Raw genomic sequence first — 13,302 nt, forward strand, 5'->3', positions numbered from 1 at the left:
TCATGCACGAAGTCGGTCATCAGGCGTATTCATTCACGAAGTCGGTCATCAGGCGTATATGTTGTTGTTGTTGTTACAGGATGGTACAGCTTCACCAATGGCCTCCTTCCCGAGGCAGTTCCCTGCTCTCCCCTGCGAAGTTGTATGGTTGTCAAGCGTGGGGGTCGTTTATGCTAGCTGAGGTCTTGGACAGGCTCAGGAGGCGGAGTGATGCGAGTAACCTTGCAGAGGGGCCCTTCGAGGCATGCCTAAAGGACGGAGCGGTGCAGCTTCAGATATCGTTCATGCTGCAAATTGTGGGAGCTGCCAGACCAACACACCGTCTCCTGTTCGCTGAATTGTCGCAACTACCCCTACACTACCACATTTTCAAGCAGATTGTGAGGTTTGGGACCGTGTCATTTTACAGTGTGAGTCTGTGGCACACCATGTTTTGCGACAGAAGATCGCAGAGGCCCTCTCCAATCCCGAAGGGGGCCGATGGGGGTCACTAGTCCTCCGCTTTCTGAGTTTTCTGGGGCACGAAGCATGGAAAGGGGCCCTGAGGCAGGTGAACGAATGGAATGGCTAATGAATAGGCCATTGCCGGAAGGTGTTGTATCGGAGCTCAAGGATCCGTTGATGGGCGGTTGGAGCATACGCGTCTAGGTGTCCTGCCAGACATGTACCCGTCAGACCGTAAGCAGCCGAGAATTCACATGGCGGCTGAGCAAGCGGGCAGGAACGAGGTGCTCCCACACATAGAACATCATTTTCCCCAACATTAGCAAACCCTAAGTGGGCCATGAAATGGGAACCAGCACGTCTGGCGAGGATATTGGAATGGCCAGTTTAGGATTTGCTGTTGGGCGTGGGTCACCGCTAATAGAGTGTGCAAAGGAAGGCGTTCTGTACCTAGGGAGGAGTGGGTATGTCCATGCTGCGGCACTGATAGCCATATCGAAGATGAAAAGCATATCTCGCGGCCTTTTAGTGCGTGCCGTCAGCAGTTATGTGATACAGGTCGGTCCGCTATGTTTTCCTTAAGCGCAAAGCTGGACAAAAATGAAGCTGTTTGCCCCCGACTTGCGAATGCGGTGCTTTGCAACCCAAGTCCGAGCCAGAGCAAGGAACATCCGCGAGGATGCGGTCAAAACGAACCGTGTAGCGCGGAGGTCGAGGCGGCGCCGATGCCCCCCCCGCCGCCGATGCCTGTGCCGCCGCCGTCGGCGCCCCCGCCAGAAACACAGGGAATCTGGACGCGTCGTGGTTGGTGACGAGCAGGCAGGGGCTGCACACGCGCTTCGTCTGGTGGGTGAGGAGGTTACAGCGCATGAAGTCGGCGTCGTTGGCGACCACGAAGCCGGGGGGCGTCTGGCCGGGTCGGCTGTTGGCGTGGATGGCCTCCAGAAGCTGAAAGGTCTTGCTGCCGGGGGCTGCGCACATGTCCAGAACCTGTACTGCATTGGAGATACTGTCGTGACCAAAAGATGAAAGAGAGAAAGAGAGAGATGTGTGTTGGATCGCAGGGTCGAATTGGATGGAATTTTCGGATTTTAATCCGGATCTAGGGATAACTCTGGATCCAGGTCTATGTCCAGGTGAGTCTCAAACTAGTCGTGTGCATGAAGGTTCGTGTCTTGGGAAGGGAGCCCGGGGACATATGGCAACGGGGAAACCTTCCTCCGTTTCCACCCCGAACAACCCCCCTGGATTCGCCCCTCCTCCCCCTAAACCGACCTCTCGATTCCCCCCTCCACCCCCCCCTCCGCCAGCCCCCTCTTCCCTCCCTCTCCCTAGAGACACCCACCCCTCCATTCCCCCACCCACCCACCCGGTGATGTGGCTGCACATCCAGGAACAGCGGCGGCACCATGGACACCGCCTCCTGGCGACTGATGCTGCCGGCGTCGTTAGCGTGCTTGACAAAGTCGTGGATGTCCCTCAGCAGCGGCATCCTCCTCAGCTGGCTGCGACTGAACTCCAGCTGCCAGGCGTAGCCGTTGGGATACCAAGGCAGCTGCCGGGGGGGGGTCACGGCCTCACCTTCCACCTGAAGGTGAAGGGGGAGGGGAGGGGAGGGGGGCAAGACGAACCACTGGCGAATGAAGCAAATACCAGATAGGTACCAGATGATATATGACTATATGCATACATACATACATACATACATACATACATACATACATACATACATACATACATACATACATACATACATACATACATACATACATACATACATACATACATACATACATACATACATACATACATACATACATACATACATACATACATACATACATACATACATACATACATACATACATACACAAACGGTCTCATGATACCACGGGCTTCTGTTCAACATCTTCTGGAAGGAAAATCCAAGCAGCTACCCACTTCCGCCTTTTCCCATGTCGCGGCTCAGGTATCAAAACAGACACCCACACTGACCGGGGGGCCGCCACTCACCACGAGCTCTCCGCTGCACAGTTTGGCGAAGAAGTCCTGTTTCAGCTTGTCTCTCAGGTGGTCGGCGAACTTGCCCGAGCCATTGATGCGGAAGGTGACTGGCAGCGGGCAGCGGAGGGTGGACAGAAAGGCCTCCCACTCGCCCACGGGTACGATATCCTGGGCCTTGTAGTACTCCTCAAAGGCGGCATTGCGCATCTGTGGAGAGAGATGGTCATGTGGTGGTGTGGGGGGGGAGGAAAAAGGGGGGGATGTGGATGTCGGTGGCTGACTGTATGGCTGCCAGGCGTGGGGCCCTTTTGCGCTGGCAGAGGTCGTGGACAGGCCGGGAAGGCGGCGGGATAAAGCCAACCTTGCGGAGGGCATGTTCGAAGCCTGTTTGAAGGATAGTGCAGTCCAGCTGCAGATTTTGGTGAATGGGTAGTTTTACAGGTATGGGGTCACGCACCCCCCAACCATGTAACACATACACACACATATCTCGCTGGACTGTGCAATGTACGGCGAAATCAAATCTGACATGGATTTCCCACGCATATGAAGGACGCTATGAAGTGGGAACGTCTGGCAAAGATGCTGGAACGTATGTGGACCCAGCGCAACTCCATCGATCCCTTTTGGTCGTTAGTATCCTTTGCCACTTGTTTGTCTGAAGTGCGAAGTAGGACGGTGCTTATAGGCGATCTGGCAGCCCTTGAGCCCTCGGCTCGTACTGGGCGTTCCCTTAGGCCGTTATTCTACTTTTTCACTTCGTCTGCAGTGCGAGGTAGTGTGGTGCTTGTAGGCGATCCAGCAGCCCTCGAGCACTCTTGGCTAGTATTTGGCGGTCTGGACGAACAGGGAACGCACCCCCGCGACCATGTAACACACATACAAGCATATTTGAGTAATTGCATCACCTCGCTTTAGCCCTTGGTATGTTGCCCAGGCCTGACTCATTGTGTGATGCAGCCCCGTTTAGAGATCCATGCGGAACCCAAATATATAAAAAAACGAGATCTGAGCTTAAGAAACCATGGTGTAGAAACCATACTTCGATTCTTGTAATTCAACATGGTGGTGTTAAAAAACACCGATTTTTTTGGGAAGCGCACACGGCACGCCGAGCTTTAAGCCCGCTCGCCACGAATGCGGCGCGCCAGCTGGATGTCCTTGGGCATGATGGTGACGCGCTTGGCGTGGATGGCGCACAGGTTGGTGTCCTCGAACAGGCCCACCAGGTAGGCCTCGGCAGCTTCCTGCAGCGCCAGCACGGCCTGGCTCTGGAAGCGCAGATCCGTCTTGAAGTCCTGGGCAATCTCGCGCACCAGCCGCTGGAACGGAAGCTTGCGAATAAGCAGCTCAGTACTCTTCTGGTACTTACGAATCTCGCGGAGAGCCACTAGAAGTGTAACAAGAAATGGGCACGGCCGGAAGGGAAGCGGGAGGGGGCAAAAGGGGCGTGCATGCATACTTAGAAAACGGTTGATACTTGCTTCCGATGGATAGGAATGGAACATAATAAGCAGCGCGACGGTCAAGGTACTTTATAGCTATAAAACATAAGTGGGCCGGAAAAACAAGAGAAGTCACAGAAAGCTGCTGCCATTGGCCGTTATCAGGGACTCCTTACCAGTGCCAGGCCGGTAGCGATGCGGCTTCTTCACGCCACCTGTGGCCGGAGTCTTGCGAGCTGCCTTGGTGGCAAGCTGCTTGCGGGGCGCCTTGCCACCGGTGGACTTGCGAGCAGTTTGCTTGGTGCGGGCCATTTCAACAATGTGATTAGCGAGAAATAAAGTGAAACGTTTGTAATGTTTGCTTCAATGTTTAGATGTTCACTTGGACGGGGGACTTTATATCATGGACATGGTACTCAATTTCGCAGTAGTTTCGAGGTCGGCTCACCGGGTCCGCCGTACGCTCGTCCAATAAATTACATCCAATAAGCCCGCGCACTTCCCTAGTTTCAGAAGGATTAATCGCAGCTAATCTTGCCCATCTTTCAGTTCCGTGCTTCATTTCTCACCAAGTAACCATGTCGGGACGTGGCAAGGGCGGAAAGGGCTTGGGCAAGGGAGGAGCTAAGCGCCATCGCAAGGTGCTTCGCGACAACATTCAGGGTATCACGAAGCCTGCTATCCGTCGTCTGGCACGTCGTGGCGGTGTGAAGCGTATCAGCGGCCTCATCTACGAGGAGACCCGCACCGTGCTGAAGAACTTCCTTGAGAATGTCATCCGTGACTCGGTCACGTACACTGAGCACGCTCGCCGCAAGACTGTGACTGCCATGGACGTCGTGTATGCTCTGAAGCGCCAGGGCCGCACCCTCTACGGCTTCGGTGGTTAAGCTGGAGGTGGCGTCGATGGGTTCTGCAAGCCCACCATAAAACCCGGTGTTTTTAAACACCACCAACGTTCATTCAATTTCGTTTCACTTCCGCTGCTCCTGCTTTTTTTTATTTTCCGCCATTGCTTCTGCGAAGTGAAGTGCTAGCGAGTCATGTCCGATTCCGTACAGGCAGGGAATGTCGAACAGGAAAGGGACACCCTACCTGTTCAATGTAGCCGCTACTTGGTTACCCACCTGCCCACGCCCCATGTTATACCCTCCTCCTTTCCGCGTTTCTGTTCGTCATCTTCGCCCGGACAGATCTAGGGAGGGGCAGTTATTGACAGCTAACGGCCAGTTCGCTCCACGTGCAGACTCCCGTGAACCGCCACATAAGGAGAGGGGCATGGGGGAAGGAAATAGGGTTTGCTCCGCTGGGGTTGACGGAGCAACGAGCATATTATTCTGGCCTGACAGTTGTCCGGACAGGGGTCATCACTTGTTTGGCCGGTAGCGGTTCCTGTTCGTTTCTCTCAGCAGAGGCGAGGTGTTCCTGCACCTTCTTTCGAATTCTGCCGTTTTCTTTTCTTTTGCGTTTTTATCCATTTGGGGCAACCCTAGCCTGGTCCTTGGGCCTCCGGCTCGTAAGGGCTTTCGGCTTTCCTCCATTCCGTTTCAGCTCTTTAGCAGCGTAAACACTTTTGGCACCTGTCCGATTTTTTCTTGCGTTTGCCATCCCCGAGACACCTATGCAAAGGCGGTCATTACACAACACGAAGACCTTAACACCAAGTACAGGATCTCTGAGAGACTGGAAAGTAGGCGCAGCTTAACGTAATCGCATTTCCTCCCTGCATTCATGAGCTATGTCCTAAACCTGTAACCGCCTTCCGGCATCTCCCCGGAGTCCGCCGGATAGGAGTGATCCTCATGCGCCTGGTGATATGCTCCATGGTAGTGTGAATGTAAGGAGCCGACGCCTTCGCTCGAGACGTATAAATTGCCCGAGCTATCTTGCTGGTAGGCATACGCGTCCGCTTGTGCTCTCCCGTACGGGCTGCCTTGGATGACATCACCACCGCCGGCTCCGGAACCGCTTCCGCCCAACATGCGCCAAGCGGAGTACACTAGCAACCAGAGGACCATCAGCCAGACCAGCGTTTGCACCTCTGCAAAGATCCGCAGGTTAACCCTGGGCAAGGCACCAAGCGGAAAAAAGGGTTGGGCGCACAGAAGGGAATGAGAACAAGATAGAATCTTGGACTCCAACACGGATGGCTCCGGATATGTACAGGAGATAGCGCGATGGGAAAGAAATCGAACCAGAAGGTGCGGGGAGGTTGTTTCAAGACAAGCTGCAGAACTCTCTTCTGCCTTTTTGAGTATTCCCACGCAATTGGTGCCCTTGTGGCCTCCGACTTCGTCACATCGGTGTCTCCCCAACTTCTTCTGACATTACCCGCTCTCAACCTCCTCGAGCTCCCAGTCCCCCTTCCGCCCCGTTTCAGCTCAATGACACGACTCCATACTCGCGCAGCAACTCCACAAGCTGGGCGGCTCTGGGCCGTTCGCATCAGGGTTTCATCATCATCGACACTCGACAGCCCCATTACCCCCAAGCCCCCAACAAGCCCATCCCCCAGCAGCGCAAGAGCTCCAAACAAGTGCGGCACAGCAACCCCGACACAGGCCCAACCTGTATCCGCGCTTCCGCGCCCACAGCAACGCCAGCTGGCCCAGGTGCTCCGGCGGGTCGAGCTCCTCTTCCCCAGGGCGGTACGGCGCATCAAGGCCCAGAGCCACATTGATCCGTGTGGAAGCCAGCACCAGGGGCCGCACCAGCCAAGGGGCCTCATTGGAGGCGATGGGGCGGTAGAGCGGGTCGTGGCGACCGTCATGGCCACGGTACATGTGGGCCCACAGCCGGCGCGGGTCGGCCAACCGAGGGTCCTGCTGTACCAGCGCCGTCAGGTGAGAGCTCCACCGGCCTGAAGGACAGGAAAAGAAAGGGAAAAGAACAAAGGGATATGCGAGCCCCCTAAGACGTTACCAAGGCGGGGAAAATTCTATCTGCAACATGCAGGGATGGGGAAATAAAAAAGTGCCGCAGCATAAATGAAGGGATCAGTGCGGCCAGCAAGGATAGCGCCGAAAGGGGAAAGGAAGGGGGATGACGACGAGCGAGAGCTCATGATGGACCCTATGGGGCCACGACAGTTAAGAGCAGGACATGGCCCAACAGAAGCGGAGGATGAGCTGCGACGCAGTTCCGGCCGCACCCCCACCCCCACCTGCTCGGGGGAATCGCCGCGCATCCAGTGCCCCTTCAGCAGCCCCTTCGCCCTGCCGGCCGCCCTGCTCGGCCTCAGCAGCCGCCGGCAGGATGGAGTCCAGGGGCAGCACCGCACTCGCCGACTGCCGCAGAGCCGCCACCAACTCGGGACGCCCCTGAGGTGGTTGCAAAAAACAAAAAGCAAGTGCGGGCGAGATCCCAACCAGCACCCAGTAGATCCATCAGCCCCAGTACAGGACGTTCAGACGTGCCTTTCGCCTACAGATGTAGCGGGTTTTCACAGGAATCGGAGACCCCGCCGTGTCTATGTGTTTCAAGAGGTGGGGGCAACACGCCACATACGTCCAGGGGGTTGTCTCCTTGCTCCTTGCCACTTAAGGGTCCAGCCCCCCTCCTCCTTTCCTCTCGCCCTTTCCGCTCTCACCAGCGTCTCGGCACTTCGCAGCAGCAGGCAGGCGGTGTAGGCCGCACCCGCAGAGTCAATGGTAAACAGGCGGCCCGTCACGTCAGGCTGCACCGCGCCAGGAGGGGAGGAGCCAGCTGCCGCAGCCATCTCGAAGTCCTGGGCCTGCAAGTAGTGTCGAGAAAATGAGTGCGATGAAAGAATGTGAGGTGAACAGGCGGTGCGGGAAGGAACGCGGAACGCGGAAGGGCTGAACCCCGTCAGCCCTGACAGGGCATCCCCTCCCCAACACCAAGAGGCCCACGGTGTGGCATTCAGCCCGTCCACTGCCTTCCTCCAAGGCGCTCATCCCAACCGATAACTACCAACCCCGTACAGCCGTCATTTTGCTAGGGCAGCTAATTTGCTTCGCATTGCCCTTCCTAGAAGGGCAGAGCCAACCAGCGCCACTTAATCCCATTTCCCTTTCTAAATCACACTTACATGCACACGACTTAGTGAGAAACATCCGCCGACCCTTTCCTTAATCTTGTCCCTCACTACAGATAGTGCCACAGACTCACACAGAAACAAGGACCACCACCATCATCACCACCACCACCACCACCGGCAAATATACGCAAACACACATGCACACACGACGCCCCCACTCGCCTGCTCAAGCCACCACGGCACCATCTCCCCAAGCTCGCCCTCGCTGCGTCGCCGGCCCCCCGCCGCTGCCGGCCGCAGAAAGTCATTCAGCGCCGCCTCCGCAGTGCGCAGCTCCAGAAGCAGCTCTGGCCCTGCCGCCGCCAGTACCGCCAGCACGCGGTCCAGGTCCCGCAGCGCCACGTCAGGCCGGTACTTGAGGCGTGACAGCGACAGCGAGGCGAACTGGGGCAGCAGCAGCAGGTAGAACGGCAGGTGCGCCAACACGTGTCCCCGCCAGGCGGATGTGTACTTGTACTGCGGGGTTAGAGGCGGCCAGAGAGCAGGGGCAGGAAGGTAGAGGAGTAATGAGAGGCGCAGAAGAAGAGGAAAAGAGGGACTTGGAAAGGCAAGGAGAGGATTGAAGGGGGGTACAAGGCTAGGCGGGGAAGTGCGGACTCGGGGTGACATCTTAGCATTCTGCCAAGCCCGCGAATGCTTTGTGCTTTGTGCGAGGTGGATGCAGGCCGCGTACTGGGGAAGACGCGCCCAGCTGTCCTCCTCTCGATTTGCGGGGCGAAAAAGCATAGGATACAAACCTGCGAAATCACCTCTCGAGATGTTGCTCCCGCCAGGTCTCGATCCCGGTCCTTGACACCGTTGCCGCCACCCAAATGCAGTTTGGCCGCCGTTGCCTCCATCATCCCCGCTGCAGCCGCAGCAGCTGAGCCCAGCGCGCCTACACCGTCCTGCTGGTTGTGGTGCCGGAGGCCGCCGGCAGCGCAAGCCCCGCCAGCAGTGCCGCCTCCAGCCATGGCACTCACGCCGCTGCCGCCGGCTGTGGCGGCGCTGTCCACGGCAACCGCCTTACGCGAGTGCGCGTACGGCGGGCACCAGGGCGCCAGTACGGACAGCCACAAAGAGATGAGCGGCGTCAGGGAGTTGGGGGAACCTGGCGGCCACTGCGAAAAAGCACGTCTGCCAAGGAAGGGGAAATATATCAGTTGTAGGGTCACGCAAGCGAAACACTTAAGACAGATACCACAAGACACCAAACTGAGCAGCACAGCGCAGAAATGCCGTCGATGCCGTGTATTTTTTTATCTACCAAGTCTCAAGATAGAAATCGTGGTTGCCGTGCGGCACAATTGGGTGCGAGCTGCGTTCCTTCTTTGAAGAGCCAGGAACACAAAGCAGACATCGGAAGCGAGGAGCATCGGGGGCGTGTGTGCCACAACGATGGCTGCTCTCATGGGAAACTGGGTAAGGGCTCCCTCCCCCGGGTGGAAGCGATTAGCCCTTTGCCTTCACCCCCATATTTCCTCCCTCCACGCCGCACCCCAAGCCGCCGCCCACCTTAGTTGCCGGTACACCTTTCGTGACACAGCTTGCACCGCAGGGGTGGCGCTGTTGCCCTGAACGAGCAGCGCCGTCGGCGGCATCAGCAGCCGCGGCGGTGGTGGTGGCGGCGTCTTCACCGGCGTCTCCGGCAACCACGGCGCCCGGCCAACCTGCGCCGGCTGTAACTGGAACTGCGGGGGCCGCTGCGGTATGCCGCCAAAGCCACAGCCGTTACCGCCGCCGCTGGCGCGGCGGCCGACGTTGCCAACGGACGACCGCACGGCAGCGGCCGCGCTGGCGGCAGCAGACGATGGTGACATGCCAATGGCAACGGGCGACCGCCCGCCAGTCCCGCTCGGCCCCGCCCAGGGCTGCGTGGGGTCCTGCTCCACTACATGGACGTAGCGGACCAACGCCACCAGCCCCTCTACCAGCTCCTCGGAGGGAGGCTGATACGTCAGCATCCTGCGCGGCCCCGCAGACCCACACACGGTGGCTAAGGGGCGGCTTATGACATGGCGCAGCGGTTTAGCAGCAGCGGCAGCAGCAGCGGGATACCAGCGGTTGTTTGTGACATGCGGTTCTTGCTACCCACCTGACGTTAGGGGGCGCGGACACGGGTACCGGCACAGGTGAGGCACTGCCAGCCAAGCCAACGGCGCCAGCGGGTGATCCGATGGCGGCGCCTAGGCCGCTGCCCACGCCTAGGCCGCCAATCGACCCTACTACGCCACTGGGTAGTACAACACAGCTGGCCCTGTCCGTGTTTGGGGACGGCAGTGGCTCCGCCAGGTCCGTAAGCCAGAACTCCACCAAGATTGACAGCAGTACGGCACTGCGGCTCTCAGGCCCAGCAGCCGCGGCCGTCAACGTCGGTTTGTATGATGCCCAACCAACGGCGCCGCCGGCGGCAGCGCCGTTAGACAGGCCAAGGCCGTATCCCATGCCGCCGCCCATGGTTCCCGCCGCTGCGGCCGCGGATGCGGCTTGTGCAGCACGCGATACGCCTGCAGCGCCCTCTGCTCCAGTGCCATTTACTCCGCCCCCACTCCTTGGCAAGAAATACTCCAGGTACGTTTTCAATAAGCAGTAGTAGGGGTGGCTCTGCATGCCGAGCAGGGAATAAGACGAGGGGGTTGGGGCGTCAAGCTACCAGCCTCGCCATGTGCGCAAGTTCCCCTAAATGTGGAAGAGCTCTAAACGCCAAAAGGAGAACAACAAAACAACAAGGGAAAGCCAGTGTAAGATGGACATTCGTGGCATATGAGAACTTCGTAAACAGAAGTCTACAAGTGATTGTCTGAGCGGAACCTAAGTCCCTAAAGAGTCGAAGTGCAACCGTGATGGAGTTCAAGGAAAGATACAAAGGACGCAGCTCTCCCCGGAGGGGGCCAGCGGATGTGTGTTTCACGTTGCCGTACCTGGAGTCCCCCAGCAGGTCGACCCAGTATGAGGTTGCCCACAATGGCCGACCCCACGCTCCGAATTCCGCTCATGCCGTACATCATAGACGAGGACGCGGAGCCGGGTGGTGCACGAGGGTCGCTCCTGCACAGAGATATGAAGCGAGACGGACGTTGATACATCCTCCAACATGCCACACCCCATGCTTGGCAAACTGCTGAAATGCTAGCATGACATCTTGTTTGAAGTCCTGTCCTGGCGCGGGCGTTCCAACACATCGTAAAGCCACCAGAGGTGGTGGCTTTGATACTCCGCTCCTTTACTCCTTGCCTTGCACCCGGCACTCTCGCCTGCACACCTGCTGTTATCCGAGGCGCTTCCCCTCAGCACGTAGAAGGCTGTCCAAAACATGAAGTACTCGAACAGGTTCAGATAAACCTATGGCGGCAGCCAGGAGGAAAACCCGAAGGTTAATTAGGTAAAGCTATGCCTACCTCGAAACGGGGTAAACCGGAACCCTCCGGCGCTAACGGGCCCGAAACCAACTGTACTAGGGAGTCGCATCCGACTCTACCTCTGGACACCCCTCTGCGCGGCAACAGCCTCTCACTATCGGCTTCAGGACTGCGGCAAAAGAGAATTCAAGCCCGATTCGATCAACCGCGTTGCGGTGCTAAAAAGGCTACCCTGTACGGAAGCGGCGATAAAGCGTTCCGTCTAATCGGAGGGATTGTGCGCTTCTAAAAAGAAATGCGATCAGCTTCCCTATCCAGCTGAACATGGCACGACATAACAAAAATAGTGCATAAGCAAGTCACGACCACCGCTTCGTAAATTTTCCAGGTCTGGGCTGCTGACCTGTGGTCGGCCCGCTGGGTCAGCTCGGATGCGGCCCCGGTACTGGGGCCACGCGTCCAGCAGCCGTAGACCGTATCCCTGCGGCTCCTTGAGCAACTCCTGCGCATCGCATTAATACACAGAGATACACACAGGGCTCACGCAAACGGGATTTGGAACGATAGCTCTACGCGCTGTATGCTACATAGGTCCAACCTATCCCCACTCCCGCAAGCTGCTATGCTCAGCCGTGACGACATCTTATCTTACAGGATACCGCGGGGCCCTGGGCTGACCCCGTAGCAGCTCTGTGCGCTGGGAAAGCGAGGGTCAACCATCAACATCAGGGAGAGACATAATCGACGAATCTGCAACTAACTGCCAATGGAGATACATCGGCATGTTCCTGCGACGTCGCGGCGCGCAACGTCTGATCTGTACCCGCAAGTTCCCATCACCCTAAACAATAGCAGACCAACCGAAGTCTTGCATGGTAGGAAACCAAACCCCCCGCCAATAGGAGCTTTCGTTGATAACATATTGCGAACTGCGAACCTGTGTGTGCGCTGGCAGGCGCTCCGTTGGAAAGATGTACTGGACGAGATCGTCGCTGTCCGCCTGGGCCATTGCCGCAAACAGCTTCCCTGGAGCGAAGAGAATGGGGACGGTTCCTGTATGCTTTCTGCGCGTCCTCAAGAGGAAATGGTACGCGGTAACGGCGGCATCGCCTTATTCCAACGCAGAAACCACTCCATGCTTCCTGACGGTTGGACCCCGCGACCTGCTACCCCGACAATAGTTGTACCCCCCTCATGGTTCTCGGTCTCCTAAGGTCCCAAAGGCTTACCGTCTGGCGCCAACAGATCGACCAGGGCGCGTGCATCCGCGTCACGGCCCTGCGTTCACCCGTTGACTGGGAGTTTCGTCACGGGGAACTAGAGGGCCGTCAAAACACAGTGCGTACCTTAGTAACAATGTTGAGCCACGACGCTTCAAAGTCGCCATAGCCGAAAACCCGCTTCAATAGGTTCGAGAAGGGTTTATCGAAAAATCCCCGCAAATTGTCCCTGAAAAGATGACAAGCTGCCGATCGCCTCGCCGCCAGCATCTCGCGCCATTTTGCCACCCTGCTTCAAAACGTACCTATTGTTGGCCAGGCATTCCTCCACTGCAAGACACGTCCGTCGGATTGATCCAGGAGTTGTGTGATGTGCATCAAGCATACGGTGAAGCTGGCTGAAAGGGTCCCGGCCATACTGTAATGGCACCGCCATTCCTTAACCCTGAAAAATTATAATGTAGGTAGGCTGCGTCGACTTGACAGTTCCATTTACGTATTAAGTGCTTAACATCGAGCGTTGCGCTGTTTAATATCTCATTATCATAACATGAACTTCTCAGCAGAGCCGAGGCAAAGATTATCAACCAATTTTAGGTGGGAATTTATCTCAACAATATCATTAAATTTTGGCAAAGTGTGCAAAACCTCTTCACAACCCAGTAGGATGCGAAATGGCCCACCGTACCGCGTGCGATAATTGTATTCCACTTCCGGTAGCTGCGGTCTGGCACATGTAGCTGGGTCATGCAACTGCACCACGGGATGTGGGCGATGCGCAAGTTCCTGAC

The 13,302-nt window shown here is 57.1% G+C and overlaps 4 protein-coding genes across 4 annotated transcripts; 1 reads left to right on the forward strand and 3 right to left on the reverse strand.

Annotated features, from left to right (window-relative positions):
• Nucleotides 1–1,011: 1,011 nt before the first annotated feature.
• Nucleotides 1,012–2,655, reverse strand: VOLCADRAFT_54934 (uncharacterized protein; the record flags this gene model as incomplete). The annotated part of the gene is made up of 3 exons (XM_002946067.1): nt 1,012–1,434; nt 1,814–2,020; nt 2,434–2,655. The coding sequence occupies 3 exons, from the start codon at nt 2,653–2,655 to the stop codon at nt 1,012–1,014; spliced, it is 852 nt and encodes a 283-aa protein (XP_002946113.1).
• Nucleotides 2,656–3,566: 911 nt separating this feature from the next.
• On the reverse strand, nt 3,567–4,205 carry hstH3-9 (histone H3; the record flags this gene model as incomplete). Its single annotated transcript, XM_002946068.1, has 2 exons — nt 3,567–3,838; nt 4,070–4,205. 2 exons carry the CDS (start codon nt 4,203–4,205, stop codon nt 3,567–3,569), a joined length of 408 nt encoding a protein of 135 aa, XP_002946114.1.
• A 245-nt stretch (nt 4,206–4,450) lies between these two features.
• Nucleotides 4,451–4,995, forward strand: hstH4-9 (histone H4). Its single transcript, XM_002945714.1, has one exon. The coding sequence runs from the start codon at nt 4,472–4,474 to the stop codon at nt 4,781–4,783; it is 312 nt and encodes a 103-aa protein (XP_002945760.1). The 5' UTR covers nt 4,451–4,471; the 3' UTR covers nt 4,784–4,995.
• Nucleotides 4,996–5,629: 634 nt separating this feature from the next.
• On the reverse strand, nt 5,630–12,896 carry VOLCADRAFT_127384 (uncharacterized protein; the record flags this gene model as incomplete). Its single annotated transcript, XM_002946069.1, has 15 exons — nt 5,630–5,957; nt 6,462–6,753; nt 7,057–7,213; nt 7,483–7,626; nt 8,101–8,409; nt 8,691–9,069; nt 9,448–9,897; nt 10,028–10,536; nt 10,854–10,980; nt 11,195–11,274; nt 11,695–11,793; nt 12,229–12,317; nt 12,521–12,569; nt 12,638–12,740; nt 12,853–12,896. 15 exons carry the CDS (start codon nt 12,894–12,896, stop codon nt 5,630–5,632), a joined length of 3,159 nt encoding a protein of 1,052 aa, XP_002946115.1.
• Between the last annotated feature and the right edge of the window lie 406 nt (nt 12,897–13,302).

Source organism: Volvox carteri (genome assembly GCF_000143455.1).
Source record: "Volvox carteri f. nagariensis unplaced genomic scaffold VOLCAscaffold_1, whole genome shotgun sequence".
Taxonomy (NCBI): Eukaryota; Viridiplantae; Chlorophyta; class Chlorophyceae; order Chlamydomonadales; family Volvocaceae; genus Volvox; species Volvox carteri.